Below are 14862 nucleotides of genomic sequence, written 5' to 3'. Positions count from 1 at the left end.
TTCTTGGAGTCGGTAAGATTTCAGCTGGCCTTGAAAAATTAGATTTAGGTTAAGTGGAGAGGAGATCAGTGAGATGAGAGCGAGATGAAAAACCCGAAGCAAAAATGCTTATATCTGTTTAGAGTAAGAGAAGGAAAGTGAATGACAAATGTGTAAAAGCAAGTTGGAGACAGAGGAATGGACGAGATGGCCGCTTAAGGCCCCTCGAATGCCATTCATGTGAGTTTATATAGTATCCAGTAAACAATGGGGGGGTCTTCGAAGCGCTTGCAAGAAGGTGATATGTACCAAGCAATGTTTCATTTATTTCCTATCCAATCCCATACTTTTCTTCCTAGTTGAGTGCCTGCCTCTGTATCCCTGCAATAATAAATAATATAGGATTTCAGGCTTTACGAGATCCCAAGACAATCTCACCCAATCCGCTCATTTTATTTTTCATTTTACAATTATAGATAAAAGTTGTTTTAGCACAACAAACCCAAACACTGCCCTTTTCCAACAAAGTATATTCCCTGAAAATAATTTAGAGAAAAGAACATGAAAAATAACTGCTGTAGTTCACCAGAGGTTTGTTACTCTTTGGTTAACTTTATATTGTTGTAGTCATTGTATATATTTTTCCTTTGACTCTGTTTTCTTTACTCTGAATTACTTTTAACAAGTCTTCCCGTGTGTCTCTAAAAATTTCCTATGTGTCATTCTTTAATTATATTCATATGCTAGTATAGTGCTACCCAATTACAAATCATAAATTTTGTTTCCAGATTTTTTAAAAATCACAGATAATACAATATGAATATATCTGAACAATGGATCTTTTCCTTTTAATTTCAAGTTGGGGCTTTTGTTTTTACATGATAGTCCTTTCATGATAATCTTTCTTGCAACTTTCCCTACTACTGGACAAAAATTGCCCAGATGATAATACTGTATTCCACATTCTTAATTCTCCATTTCTCAATTAATAGAAGAAAACTTTGTTTCATCATCTATTCTCTTGTGTCAAGATTGGTCATTACAATGAACCAAAGTTCAACTACCTCTCAGTGTTATTTTTATTACATTATGTATTGAGTATTATATATTTTTCTAGTTCTGATTATCTTACCCAGCATAAATTCATACAAATCTGCCTATGTTTTTCTGAATTCCTTTTAATTCTTTCTTATAGAACATCATTATAATCATAATTCATTCTAATCATGAATCACAACTATATAATAGCTTTTTATTTTTCAAAATATATGCAAAGGATACTTTTCAATATTCACCCTTGCACCCTTGTATTACATATTTTTTTCCCTTTCTCCCCACCTCCCCCCAGACAACAAGTAATCCAATTTAGGTTAAACATGTACAATTCTTCTAAATATATTTCCACATTTATCATGCTGCACAAGAAAAATTGGATCAAAAAAGAAAAAAAAATAAAGAAAAAAAGCAAGCAAACAACAACAAAAGAGATGAAAATACTATGTTGTGATTTACATTCAGTCCCCATTGTCCTCTCTCTTGATGCAAATGGATGTCTCCATTACAAGTCTAGTGAAAGTAGCTAGAATCAACTAATTGTTGAAAAGAGCCAAACTCATCACAGTTGATCATCACATAATCTTGTTGCTATATAAGGATGTCCTTTCAGTTCTACCCATTTCACTTAGCGTCATCAGTTCATATAAGTCTCTCCAGGCCTTTCTAAAATCATCCTGCTTATTGTTTTTTATAGAACAATAGTATTCCATTACATTCATAGACCATAACTTATCCAGTCATTCCCCAATTGATGGACAATCTACTCAGTTTCCAGTTCTTTGCCACACAAAAAGGGCTGGTGCAAACATTCTTTCATATGTAGGTCCTTTTCCCTTTTTTTGATCTTCTTGGAATACACACCCAGTAAAGACACTACTGGATCAAAGGATATGGACAGTTTTATAGTCCTTTGGGTATAATTCCAATTTTATACATTACAATTTGATTAGGCATTTCCTTGAAACATATTGTTTCCAATTTTTTGTGATATATCTTTTCTGACTGTCAATAATCTCCTTTATATCATAGGATTATAGTCTTATAACCACAGAGTTAGAAGGGAGTTTAAAAATTATCTAGTACAAACTCCTTATTTTACAGATAAGCTGAGACTCAGTGGGGCTATGAATTGTCCAAGGTCACACAAGTAATACCTGACAGACAGAGCCAGAATCTGTCTCCAGATCTTCTGATCCCAGATCCAACACTCTTTTCCTATTAGAGATAAAGAAACTAAGACTCAAAAGAGTTTTCCCAACATTCTTCAACAACAGAGCTGGGATTCAAATTCAACTTTGACTCCAAGTATAATTCTCTTTTTAAAACTCTATAATGCTCCTTGAAAGAGTCCTAAGTTCCAGCCTCCAGGTCAAAAGATATGAATAATTCAGTAATTTTTCTTTTCTAATTCAAAATTGTTTTCCAGAATAGTTTAATCAATTCACAATTCTAGCAGTAGTGAATAGCATACCTGTCTTCTTATGTTCCCTACACTAATAAGTGTTATTTTTAATTAAAGCATTTTATTTTTAATTTTCATTTTTATTTATATTTATTAAAGTATTTAATAAATTTAATTATATATTATTAATTATATATAATATATTACATATAATATATTACTTAATAACATTAATTATATAATTAATTAAGGATTAAAATATTTAACAAATTAAATTATTTATATTTATTATTTATAAAAAAATAAATTTTATTTTTATTTACAAAACATATACATGGGTAATTTTTCAGCACTGACCTTTGCAAAGCCTTCTGTTTCAAATTATCCCCTCCTTCCCCCCACCTCCTCTCCTAAATGACAGGTAATCCAATACATGTTAAATATGTTAAATTATATGTTAAATCTAATATACATATATATGTGTAATATTTATATAGTTATCTTGCTGCACAAGAAAAATCGGATCAAGAAGGGAAAGAAACTGGGAAAGAAAACAAAATGCAAACAAATAACAACAGAAAGAGTGAGAATGCTAAGTTGTGGCCAATAAGTGTTCCAAATTAAATTTGCTAATATAATGGGTATGAGATCATACCTTGATTTTGTCCATTTTAATTCATGCTATTCCTCTCCCCTCTTTCTTTAAATCACTTACACTTCCTGAACTACTCCTCACTACTTCCTTTGTATCAAATAGGTACAGATAAACAAAACAAAGTAACATCTTGTTCTAGCTGAAAACATTCAAGTTTCAATGTTATATTCTTTTATATTATTGTAGTTACCATGTAAATTGTTCTCTTTATTTAGTTTACATTACTTGCATAGGTTCTTACTAGTCTTCTGATGTTTCTCAAAATTTGTCATATTTCACATTCTTTATGGTGCAGTAATATTTATTTATGTTCCTATGCCAGAATATTTGTCAGCATTATCCAGTCAATAGATAGCAAATAGTTGTGGCATCTTTAGGCCCATTAACTTAATAACAAACTAATTTGATGATACAAATTTTACTCCTAGTTCTGCCTATTTGACTCTGTTTCAGTTCATAAGATCTTCTTAGGCTTTTTTGGATTCCTCATATTTGTCTTTTTTTAATTATATAATAATATTTCATTACATTAATATAGCATATTAATATACTTCTTGAATAGCCTATGTAAAAGCAAAGACATGTAATGTTATGTATGAAGAACAAATAAGTCTACTTTTTAACTATTCCCCAATTAGTAGAGAATAGCTTTCTTTTCAGTTCTTTGGTACCATAGCAGCAAGAATGCTGTTATAAATATTTTGGTGTTTAGGATCATTGTTTATCTTTGAATGTCTTAGGTAATTCAAAGAACAGTAATAGAATCTCTGAGTCAAAAGGCATGGATATTTTAGGCATTTGTCTTGATTTATTCCACACTGAAATAATGATTGGACTGCTTCACAGTTTCATCAACAATGTATATGCCTATCTTCTCACATCCCCTCCAAGTACTGAATGTTCCTGTCTTGTTTGGTTTTCCCATCTTTGCCAATTTGCATCATGTGAAGGGAAACCTCAGAATTGTTTAAGTTTGGATTTCCCTTATTATTAATGATTTGTAATATGTTTTCATCTGATCATTTATAATCTGCAATTCTTTTGAAGTCTATTCAGATCTTTTGACCACTTGTATATTGGGGAATGGTTCTTGAAGTTATATATTTGTTTCACTTCCTTAGAATTTCAATTGCATAATTATATACTGGTTTCCAGGCCAGTTAAACAATGTATAGCTAGGTAAAGTACCATTTCTTTTTTTCTTATAGGGAAGGCCCCACTCGCAGAAATGAAATTCATCATCTTTTAACATCTTAGTCAACCCCCTCATTTTACAAAATGAAAAACTGATTCCTAGAAAGGGGAAGGGTTTTATATAAAGTAGGTAGGTACTAAGTGGTCTTCTAACCAGCATTTCTGCCTCCAGTCTCTTCCCTTTGTTCCAACTTGCAGACTTCAATAAATTAATCTTCTTAGGATATTGATTCATAATAAAAGATAGTATAAATATTGGAGAGAGAATTTATCTTTCCCCCCAAAGTATTTCTCTTCTTATTTCACTTGCCCTTCTTCTAGTCACCCAGATACACAATCGAATAGTCCTTCTTGATACTTCACTCTCTTCCTCAAATCAAATCAGCTGTCAAATCTTGTCATTTTTTTCTTCTACAATGTCTCTTTCATTTGTCCTCTTCTTTCCTCTCACATGACAGCAATCTCATCACTTATCTCCTGATCAATTGCTATAAACTCCTAATTGTTTTCTCTAACCACAGTCATTGCTCTTTCCAATCCATCTTTCACATAGAACGTCCTAAAGCACAAGTCTGATTATATCTCTACCCTAACCAAAAAAGCTTCAGCAGCTTTCTATTAACTCTCAGATAGAAATAAAAACTCTTGTTTTAAGGTATAAATCCTCTCCCTTCCCACAACCTTTCTTAAATTTATCTTTTTGGTTGATTTTACATAACTTCCCTGTAGCATTTTAGGTGCCACTCAAGAAGACTTACTGTTCTTCATACATGATAAAATAGCTTTCTGCTTTTTCATTTTGTGTACTTTCCTCACCTCCACCTTTTAGAAACATTGTCTGGAATGTAAAATGTAAATTATTTTAGTAGAAGGGAAATCTTCAGAAGGAAGGGACTTTTCTATTTCTATTTCCAATGCCTACAACATCAGATGACCCTCACTCTTATCTGAATCAGACAGAGGGAGTTTGAAAACACACACACACACACACACACACACACACACACACACACAGGTTTTGGTGTAGAGATAGAATGAATTCAGCAGGGAAATAGGCAGGCTTAGGGAATGGGAGGATAAGAAGAAGAATGATCCTAGAATGGGAAGAGTACAAGCAAAACAAACATAAGCAATAAAGAATTAAAAGGAAAGAAAAAAGAATTTGAAACTAAGAGGATTTCTACCAATTGGGGAAATGGCTGAAAATAATTTTGGTATGTGGATACACTGAAATATTATTGCACCACAAGAAAAAGGAAAATAATTTCAGAGAATCCTGAGAAGATTTTGAGCAGAACTAAGAAACAATTTTTATAACAATATCATTTTTAAAAATCTTATCAAATACTGAAGAATTGTGATCAAAACAATGACCAACCATATCTCCAGAGTATCTAAAATGGAAGCAGTTACCTATCTTTTGACAGAAAAGTTATAGGTTCAAGATACATAAACAGATATACATCTTTTGAACATGATCACTTAAAGATTTATTTTGCTTGGCTATGTTGGGTTGCTTTTTTTTTCTCTTTTGTTCGGAGGAAAACTTGCTAAAGATGAGGGAAAAAGCAATAGTGACTTTTTTTTAAAAGGCCATTGAAACAACTTTTTGAAGCACAGAAAGAATCTAAAAGGAAGCACAAACAGGACAATGCTGAAAAATTAATATGTTATATACTTCTGAAAGATAGTAATATAAAATATAAATTCACAGTTTCCTATATAATTTTCTTTTTTTTTCTACTTTTTACATAGAATGAGTTTTTTGTTGGTTTAAAGTCCAGAATAGCAAAATAAAATTTAAAAATTTAAATATATTTCATAAATTTATAATGTTACCTGTATGGGTACTTCCTAAAATAGTGCATTTCACAACCTATCAAAAATCCACATTATTTTTATTCATATTTTCTCACAAATCTTTTGTATAGTATCTATCCAGAATTAGAGCACTTCTTTTAGATCATGGATTCTTAACCTGGGGTTTATGAACTTTAAAAAAAAGTTTTGATAGCTGTATTTCAATGTAATTGCTTTCTTTTATAATCCTCTCCAAGGAGAAAACTGATGAACTCAGAGTCAGATTGAAGCTTTGTTGTTTTTTTTTTCACTTTCTTTATGTGTTTTTATTTCCCAGAAGGATGTTGATAAGTTGGAGAATACCCAAAGAAAATAAATCAGGATAATGAGAGAGCTGGAAATTATGCCATTTAAGGAATAGCATAAGAGCCTAGTGATGCTTACTTTGGAATTTAATTTTAAGATAGGCATGAGAACTGTCTTCAAGTGTTTGAAGAGATATTATGTAGAAGAAGGACCTGATATTTTCTTTTTGACCCCTGAAGTCAAAACAAAGAATAGTGGGTAAAAACTGTCCAAGAGACCAGCATTGACTTAATGTGAAGAAAAACTTTCTGACAATTAGAGACATGTCTTGGAAAGTGATGAATTTTCTCTTACAGGAAGTTTTCAAGCAGAGGTTGAATGACATTTGATAGAGATATTATAGAGGGGACTCTTGGACAGATAGCAGTTAAATGAATCTGCCTCTCAGGTCGCTTGCATGGTACTATTCTGTGATTTTACAGATTACAAAAATGAAATCCAGAGGGGAATTTTTAAGTTATTATTTCTTCTCAAGAGCTGAACATTTGAGAGTCTAAATAGGAAATAAGGACTAAGTGACTTGTGCAAGGTCACATAGCTAGTAAATATCTGAAGCTGGATTTGTACTCAGGTTCTCCTCACTCCCAGGCTGCTGTTCTATCCACTGTGCCAGCCATCTCTCCCAATTAAAAAAAGATAAAGAAAAAAAGGAGGAAGATTTTTTTAATGGCAAAACTAGTCAACAGATTGGAAAAAATATGATGTTTTGTGCAAAATAATCTTGATTTTTGCAAAGGATGGCAGAGGGGATTCTTCTCATCCTTCTTCTTTGGGGATAAGTTTATTCTTTATGATTTCACAACATTCAGTTCAATTATTTTATGGTAGTTATTCTTTCTATCTGCATTGTTGCAGCCATTGTGTGCATTATTATTTTTCTGTTTCTGTTTATTTTACCTTGTATCAGTTCATCTACTTCTTTCTGTGTTTCTCTATATTCCTTCTATTCATTATTTCTTGCAGCATATTTATGTGCTTTGGTTGAGTCATTCTCTAATCACTTAAAAAAACTCAGGAGAAAAATGTAATATTCTTGTCGCAGAAGGATTAAAAAATTAGTATTGTTCAGGAGTTAATGGAACTGTGAGCATTGGGTGTGGACAGGCTTCGGAATAATAAATAATAACTTCAAATTATTTAAATTATAACTTCAAACAACAAATAAAGAATATTACCCTAGAAATATATGGAGATGGGCTTGGCAAGTTGTAAACTAATGGAGGATATGGATAGGGATTTCACAGGATAAACAGGCATTTGATTGGCAGCACTAGCAAAACCATCCAAATCAATGAGGTCACAGGTCAATTTGAAGAGTTTGAATAATATGAGATTTTAAAACAGAATATCATAGTTGGAAGGAACCTCTGAGATCAGCAAGTCTTGAAAGGCTGTGGGGTACCATGGAAAGAATATTACTCCTACAATCAAAGGATCCAAGTTCAGATGCATTTCTGTCACTTAGGACCTCTGTGACTATGGGCTCATTTACTCTTTCTGGGTCTGTTTCCTCATAGATAAAGTGAGAGGATTGGACTAGATGACTATGAATTCCTTTCAGCTCTAATTTTATGATCTTTATTTTACAGATGCTGAAGCTGAAGTCAAGGGAGTGAAGAGGATTTACAAGCTTATTCACCATGATTGGCAACTGAAGGAAGCTAAATCCAGGGACAGCTGGCTAGATGAAGCTTGGACATGCTAAGGGGACCATTTACAACACACAAGATTTCCTATGTCAGCAGCAGCTGGACCTGACATGCACTAATCTCTGGGCGACAGGCCCAAGATAAACATTCTGAAGTCATTTCTCAGAAAGGGGATGCGTTTCCAGTCTGTATGGTCTCCCAGACAGCGCCACTTAGACCATGGAGTTTAGAATCATCAGATCTTATATCTAAAAGGAATGTTGGAGATTACTAGTCCAACCCTAAAACCCTAGTCTCCTGCCAATTTTGCAAAAGAAGAAACCAAAGTATCTACATGGTTTATATCACATCATCTCAGAAGGGATAAATGTTTGCACACATACAACCACACGGGTAACTCTCAGCCTCTCACATGAGAATCCACCCCTCTTAATAGGTCAGAGCTTACCACCCACTGGGATTTCGGCATCACCCACTGCCTATGTCCTGCAGGTTTATCCCTAAAATTTCAAGGAACTCCCATCAGTCTTTGTGTATATGTGGAATAGGGGATGGGGAACTTTGGCATCATCATGGTCCATTTCTGCACATACTGTAGGCTCTCACTACTATCTCCCTATATTCAGGGTGTTGACCTTGAAGAGCCTAAGTAAATGTAAGACAGAAGTGTTTTCATAAACAGCCCTCTTTTTTTCTTTTTCCTTGTCTGTTAGAATATCTATTTCTCCTGATAATTTTAGATTTATAACAAAAATAATTTATTTTAATACTATTTTATTTTTCCAAATACATGCAGATAATTTTCAATTTTCACCATTGCAAAATAGATAATTTATTTTTTAAAAGATTATTCATCAAAATAGGGAATGAGGAATATCTTTCTCCCTAACTCTGTCCTCGGGCATCACAACAATGATTAAATGAGCTAAAGGTAAGGGACAAGAGAAGCGTTTATGTAGCACCTCCTATGCACCAGGCACTGTACTAAGCATTTTACAAATATTATCTCATTGGATCCTCAAAACAACCTAGAAAGGCAAACAAAAGCTAACTTGTCCAAGTATCTATGGCTCAGATGTGAATTCAAGTGGTCTTGATTTCAGGATCAGTGTTCAAATAGATGCACTGTGGTGCCACCTAGTGGCCTCTTTTTGATTTAGCTAGCACATAGTAGGCACTTAATAAATGCTCGTTCCCTTTCTCCTTTCCAATTCCTGGCTCTCCCTCTTCCTTTTCTTATCTCACTACCTATTAGTCCCAGATGGCCAATAAACCTTATTCCACACGCACTCACTGAGCACTTATTATGTTGGAGACCCACTGGGGGAAGAGGACCTTACCAAATTGAGTAAGTGACTGTCTCCCCTCAAAGAATCTATAGTCTAGGAGAGCAGGGGCAGCTAGATAGCACAGTGGATAGCGCACCCACCCTGGAATCTGGAGGACCTGGTTTCAAATCCATCCTGAGACACTTACTAGCTGTGTGGCCCTAGGCAAGTCATAACCCCAATTGTCTTGCAAAAAGGAAAAACCCAAAACAAAACATATACATAGTCTAGGAGAGGAGATCACTAACTTAGGTCTATGTATGTGGAATCTGTGGCCTACCTGCAGATCTCAACTCCCTCCCTCCCTTTGTTGTGAAATATTTTCCTGATTGCTGCTTTAGTCAAAAAATAAAAATAAGATATATTCCTAGTGGCCAGATTTCTAGTGATGAGTTCCTCTGCCCTTAGCTACCCTGACTATAGATATGCAGTCTATCTTTGGGCTACAGGGAGCATTTTCTCATCTTGGTAAAACCATCTGTCCCTTCCCCTTCAGAGCCTATAATCAATCCACTAGTATGACCTTCAAGGACCCAGGATCATTTTCATAACACAGTGAAATATTGGAGGAGGATTTTCACTGTAATAATGTCACATTCCAAGCATGCTTCAATTTGTTGAATTTCATGACACTTCTGTGGGGAAGTCCCAGCAAGTATTATCACACCCATTTTACAGATGGAGAAATGAGGTCTCATGAAGGTAAGATGTTGTGCCTGAGGTTATATAGCTAATATCAGTACGGGAATTCAACACCTGTTCCTTTGGCTTCATGTTCATTAGCAAAGTGCTTTGTAAACCTTAATGTGCCAACCAATAAATGTTATTGCTGTTGTTATTATGATCATACATGTTATTATGAGACTGACTAATAAAGGCTCAGTCCTCAGGATATTGCAGATTTCCCCTTTCTGGTTGGTTGTGTCAATCATGTACAATATTCCTTGCCTTGTTTTAATATAGCATGTAGAACCTTGCTAAGTTTGATCTGAAAGGCTGATATTGTACTAATGAACTCTTCTAACAGGCTAAAATTATACCCATAGTACATGCAAAAGGTTCAGATGGATAGGTTTTTCATTCTTTTCCTTGGTGGCTTTTGAGTGAATAAAATTTGTGTGAGTCTTCAGGTGGGGAGAAAGGCTTTCTTATTTTTCTATACAGTCACCATATCCCTGACCATATGGGGTGTGTGTGTGGCCAAGGTTACTACCTCATGTGCCTTGAGAGTTCAAAAGAACCAGCAGCAGAGCTTAAGCAACCAGAATCAGTAGAAGAGACCCCAACACCCAGTAGCAACAGTAAGAGAATTTGCTAAGAAGTTAGCTCTGAGATGCAACCTTGCATCTCAGTAGTGGAATGACCTAACAACAAAAATGGTGTATCCTGAGAAATGCAAATTAAGACAACTCTGAAATATCATTACACACCGGTCAGATTGGCTAAGATGACAGGAACAAATAACGATGAATGTTGGAGGGGCTGTGGGAAAACTGGGACATTGATGCATTGTTGGCGGAGTTGTGAAAGAATCCAATCATTCTGGAGAGCAATCTGGAATTATGCCCAAAAAGTTATCAAAATGTGCATACCCTTTGACCCAGCCGTACTACTACTGGGCGTATATCCCAAGGAAATTCTAAAGAGGGGAAAGGGATCTGTATGTGCCAAAATGTTTGTGGCAGCTCTTTTTGTTGTAGCTAGAAACTGGAAGATGAATGGATGTCCATCAATTGGAGAATGGTTGGGTAAATTATGGTATATGAATGTTATGGAATATTATTGTTCTGTAAGAAATGACCAACAGGAGAAATACAGAGAGACTTGGAGAGACTTACATCAACTGATGCTGAGTGAAACGAGCAGAACCAGAAGATCATTATACACTTCAACAATGATACTGTACGAGGATGTATTCTGATGGAAGTGGATATCTTCAACATGGAGAAGATCCAATTCACTTCCAGCTGATCAATGATGGACAGAATCAGCTACATCCAGAAAAGGAACACTGGGAAATGACTGTGAGCATTGTTGTTGTTTTTTGTTTGTTTGTTTTGTTTTTCTTCCTATATTATTTTTACCTTCCCAATACAATTCTTCCTTTGCAACAACAACAACAAAATTCGGTTCTACACATATATATTGTACTTAGGATATACTATAAGATACTTAATATGTATGGGAATGCCTGCCATCTAGGGGAGGGGGTGGAGGGAAGGAGGAGAAAAATTTGGAACAGAAGGGAGTACAAGGGATAATGTTGTAAAAAAAAAATTACCTATGCATATGTACTGTCAAAGAAAATGTTATAATTATAAAAAAATTAATTAAAACAAAAATTTTTAAATGGTGTATCCTGGGAGAATGCTGAGTCCATCCAGTTGAGCAAAAGAGCAACTCATCTATCCAGATGACAAGATCCAAAACAAAGTTGGTGGGGACTGTGAAAGGGAAAAAAAAACTTCTAGGATCAATAACCTCAAAATATTTTTGGCCCCATTATTGGCTAAAGATATTTGTGTCTACCTTTATACTTTAAATACCCTATCTCCAGGGATCTTCTTTGTGTGTTCAAGGGAATAGTGAGCCTGCCAATTTGGAAGGATTACATTGTATTTTCTGTCCTCAAGAAATCTTCTCAGTAAATATCCCTTTGTAAAATTCCTTAATGTCAGCTGGTTGATAAAAATTGAGGAAAGAACACTCAATGGGGGCTCATGAGTAATTGTATTAGAAGCCATAACTTTTCAGAATTATTCCTAAAATCTTTAGGGGTCAGGTCCTTACTTCTGGGGAATTAATCTGGCAGTTCATGTGAGAGCTGGGAAAATAACCCCAGAGGAGATGTTACATACAAGAGTTGGAATGAAAGAAGGGTCAGGAAGAGCATAAATCAAGTGCTGTGGAAGCTCAGAAGAGAGAGAGGTCACTTCTAACTGAAGGATAAGAGGCTTCCTGGAGGAGACAGCAACTGAGCTGAAGGATTGGTAGGTTTTCGGAAGGCAAAGATTCTAGCTATTACCTCTTTAAGCAACATGCCTAGGCTTTAGAATCTAGCCCAAATTCTTAGTGCTTTTTTTTCTTTTTAATCAGACCAACAAGCAAAAATAAATTTATCAGTGTTAGGAAGTTTGGTCCCAAAATTGGTGACCTCTGGCATGAAGCATGGAGCTTAGATCAGAGGAGATAAGACTCAGACAGCAAGCTAGGGTACATAGATGGGGCTCCTTCCCAATCTGAGAGCCCAGCCAAAAGGGTTTTCTGTTCCATTTTTCTTCTCAACCCTTACCCCAAATAGAATAGTGACTAGGGTGAGCAGCCTCCATCTAAAGCCTTCAGAATGTTTTTGTGATACCATTCTGACCAGGCTGATATCCCTGGATAGAGCATGAGTTAGTAGACTTAGCCCTACTGCCCTTTCTTTCCTTAGCACAGGAAAAAGAGGGGCTATGTCTCTATGATTTCCAGACTAACAAAGATCCATTGCTTCCTCCCTTCCTGAGGAGACAGCGTAGGAATTCTATTTCCAATAGCCTATGGACAAAAATCTCACTTTTCATTTGTTAATAATAGTAATGGTAATAATAATAAAAGACACACAAATATCTGATTAAGTATTTTTACAGATAATGTCATCTAATTAAATCCTCACAACAGCCCTGTGAGGTAGGTAAAGCAAGTATTATCCATGTTTTTTGCACGTAAAAAAACTAAGGACCAGAGAAATGGAGGAATCAGTTCACATAAATCATTGGCAGAAGCAGGATTTGAATCTCCTAGGCTTCAGATCCCCAGTGATGATGGTAGGGGGATTGAGACCCCCACCCTTTCCAAACACGAGCTTATTTTCTCCCTGTCAAGAGTGTTCTAGTAGTCTCTGTTCTAATCCTCTGGTAGAAACTGGTAGAAATGGAACTCCTAATAGAATTTTCCAAGAGAAAAGGAGTTAAATTTAAATGTTACTTGTTCCTGATATAGGAGGGGGCTATTGGTTACTTCAAAGTCACTGCATGTTGGGAGCTGGGGAAGGGGGAGTGAGTAGTAGGGTTCTGTCATTGAGAGAGGTGGAGAGCTTCAAATCTCACCTACCTGAGAAGTAATTCCTGCCCAGAATCCCAATCCATTGGTCCACAATTATTCTAATGGTTCTTGATGTCATGATTCCATCATTATACCCTCGCTTCAGAGGAAATATTACCATATTATTCTCATGACTTATCATGGGGTAGCAAAAAGAACATTAAGTTTGGAACCCCATGTATCTTCTACTTACTGTCTTTTTGAGCTTGGGCAAATTTCTTAAATCTCTCAGGACCTCCATTTCTTCATCTGTAAAATGAGGACTTGGTAATCTCTGTTTGCTCAAGTTCTAAATGCTATGTCCTTACCCTTCTTAAACTGTATCCAGGATCCCAACTATCTATAATGTTGGGGGTCTGTTTTAATGTTGTTGTTCTTAGATACACACATGATGTTACATCTCTCTTAGGGTAGGAACCTCAACTGAAACATCTAGAGTTCCTGAGCTCAAAATCTATGGTAGAAGAGCAAGGGAGCCAGAGAACAATGTCCACCACTGCTTCTTGGATCCAAAGAGCCTTAATTTCAAATGGTTTTCTGAACTGGGATGACCAGCCCTGCTTTGGAGCAAGGAGTAAGAAGATTAACTCCACCTTCCCCCTGTGCACAGGAAGATGCCAACAGCCACACTGGAGATAGTGAAGACACCCATGATGATGCCCAGGATCAGCATTGTGTAGGATCGAGGAACATGGGACACTGCAGAATATGAAGGGATCAATTCTGAGTCAGAGAAGGAACAAGCATAGTGTTAGCAAATTTCTGCTGAATGAGAGCAGGAAAGAATGGGTTGACCCTAACAAGAGTAGGGGATGAGGTCAGCCTGGGGAGACCTGGGCAAGTTGCTCCCCTATAGTCTTGGCTTCTGATCCCTCTCTACTGCTCATCCCAGAGCTTAGCTGTTTAAGCGGGATCTTGCCCCAGAGTGATTAGGAGGGGAGGAGCCCCACAGGTGGTACCAGAGTCTCTAATGCCTTGGGGACACCCCACATCTGGATCCAGTACCTCATTGATCATTCCCAACCAATCACTTACCTGATTCTGAGACCCTGTTCATGTGCTGTTTCAGGAAACCCACACATGTGTCCTGTAAGAATTCCAGAACCTCGAACCTGGTTCGGTTATAGTTGTTTAGCTGCTTCAGGGTGAAGTTGTTCAGCTCTGAGGGGTGGCCCTGGTCTGGGCATGCTGACCACAGGGCCTTCTCTGGCTGAAAACTCACAAAGGAGCTCCCATTCAGGGCCACCTCAAAGAAGACGTGGGCATCTTGGCTATCATGGGGCAACTCACAGCCCAGAGAGCAGCGCAGGGTCAGCGGGACTACAGGGAAGGAATCCAGGTCAAAGGTTT

The 14862-nt window shown here is 36.2% G+C and overlaps 1 protein-coding gene across 5 annotated transcripts in view; it reads right to left on the bottom strand.

Moving 5' to 3' along the window:
- Window positions 1–13037: 13037 nt before the first annotated feature.
- Window positions 13038–14862, bottom strand: part of PROCR (protein C receptor) — a 52613-nt gene continuing 50788 nt past the window's right edge. For 3 of the 5 annotated variants that reach the window (XM_074292490.1, XM_074292489.1, XM_074292491.1), the window contains exons 4-5: window positions 14548–14832; window positions 13038–14235 (exon numbers count right to left, since the gene is read on the bottom strand). In XM_074292490.1, coding sequence (XP_074148591.1) covers window positions 14096–14235; window positions 14548–14832 — 425 coding nt within the window. In that variant the 3' untranslated portion in view covers window positions 13038–14095. The remainder of the gene's footprint in view (window positions 14236–14547; window positions 14833–14862) is intronic. The other 2 variants (XM_074292494.1, XM_074292492.1) reach the window with 1 other exon arrangement.

The sequence above is a fragment of the Sminthopsis crassicaudata genome, chromosome 2, assembly GCF_048593235.1.
Source record: "Sminthopsis crassicaudata isolate SCR6 chromosome 2, ASM4859323v1, whole genome shotgun sequence".
NCBI classification, from domain to species: Eukaryota; Metazoa; Chordata; class Mammalia; order Dasyuromorphia; family Dasyuridae; genus Sminthopsis; species Sminthopsis crassicaudata.
Note: the sequence above shows the minus strand (reverse complement) of the source record. Positions and strands in the feature narration are given on the sequence as shown.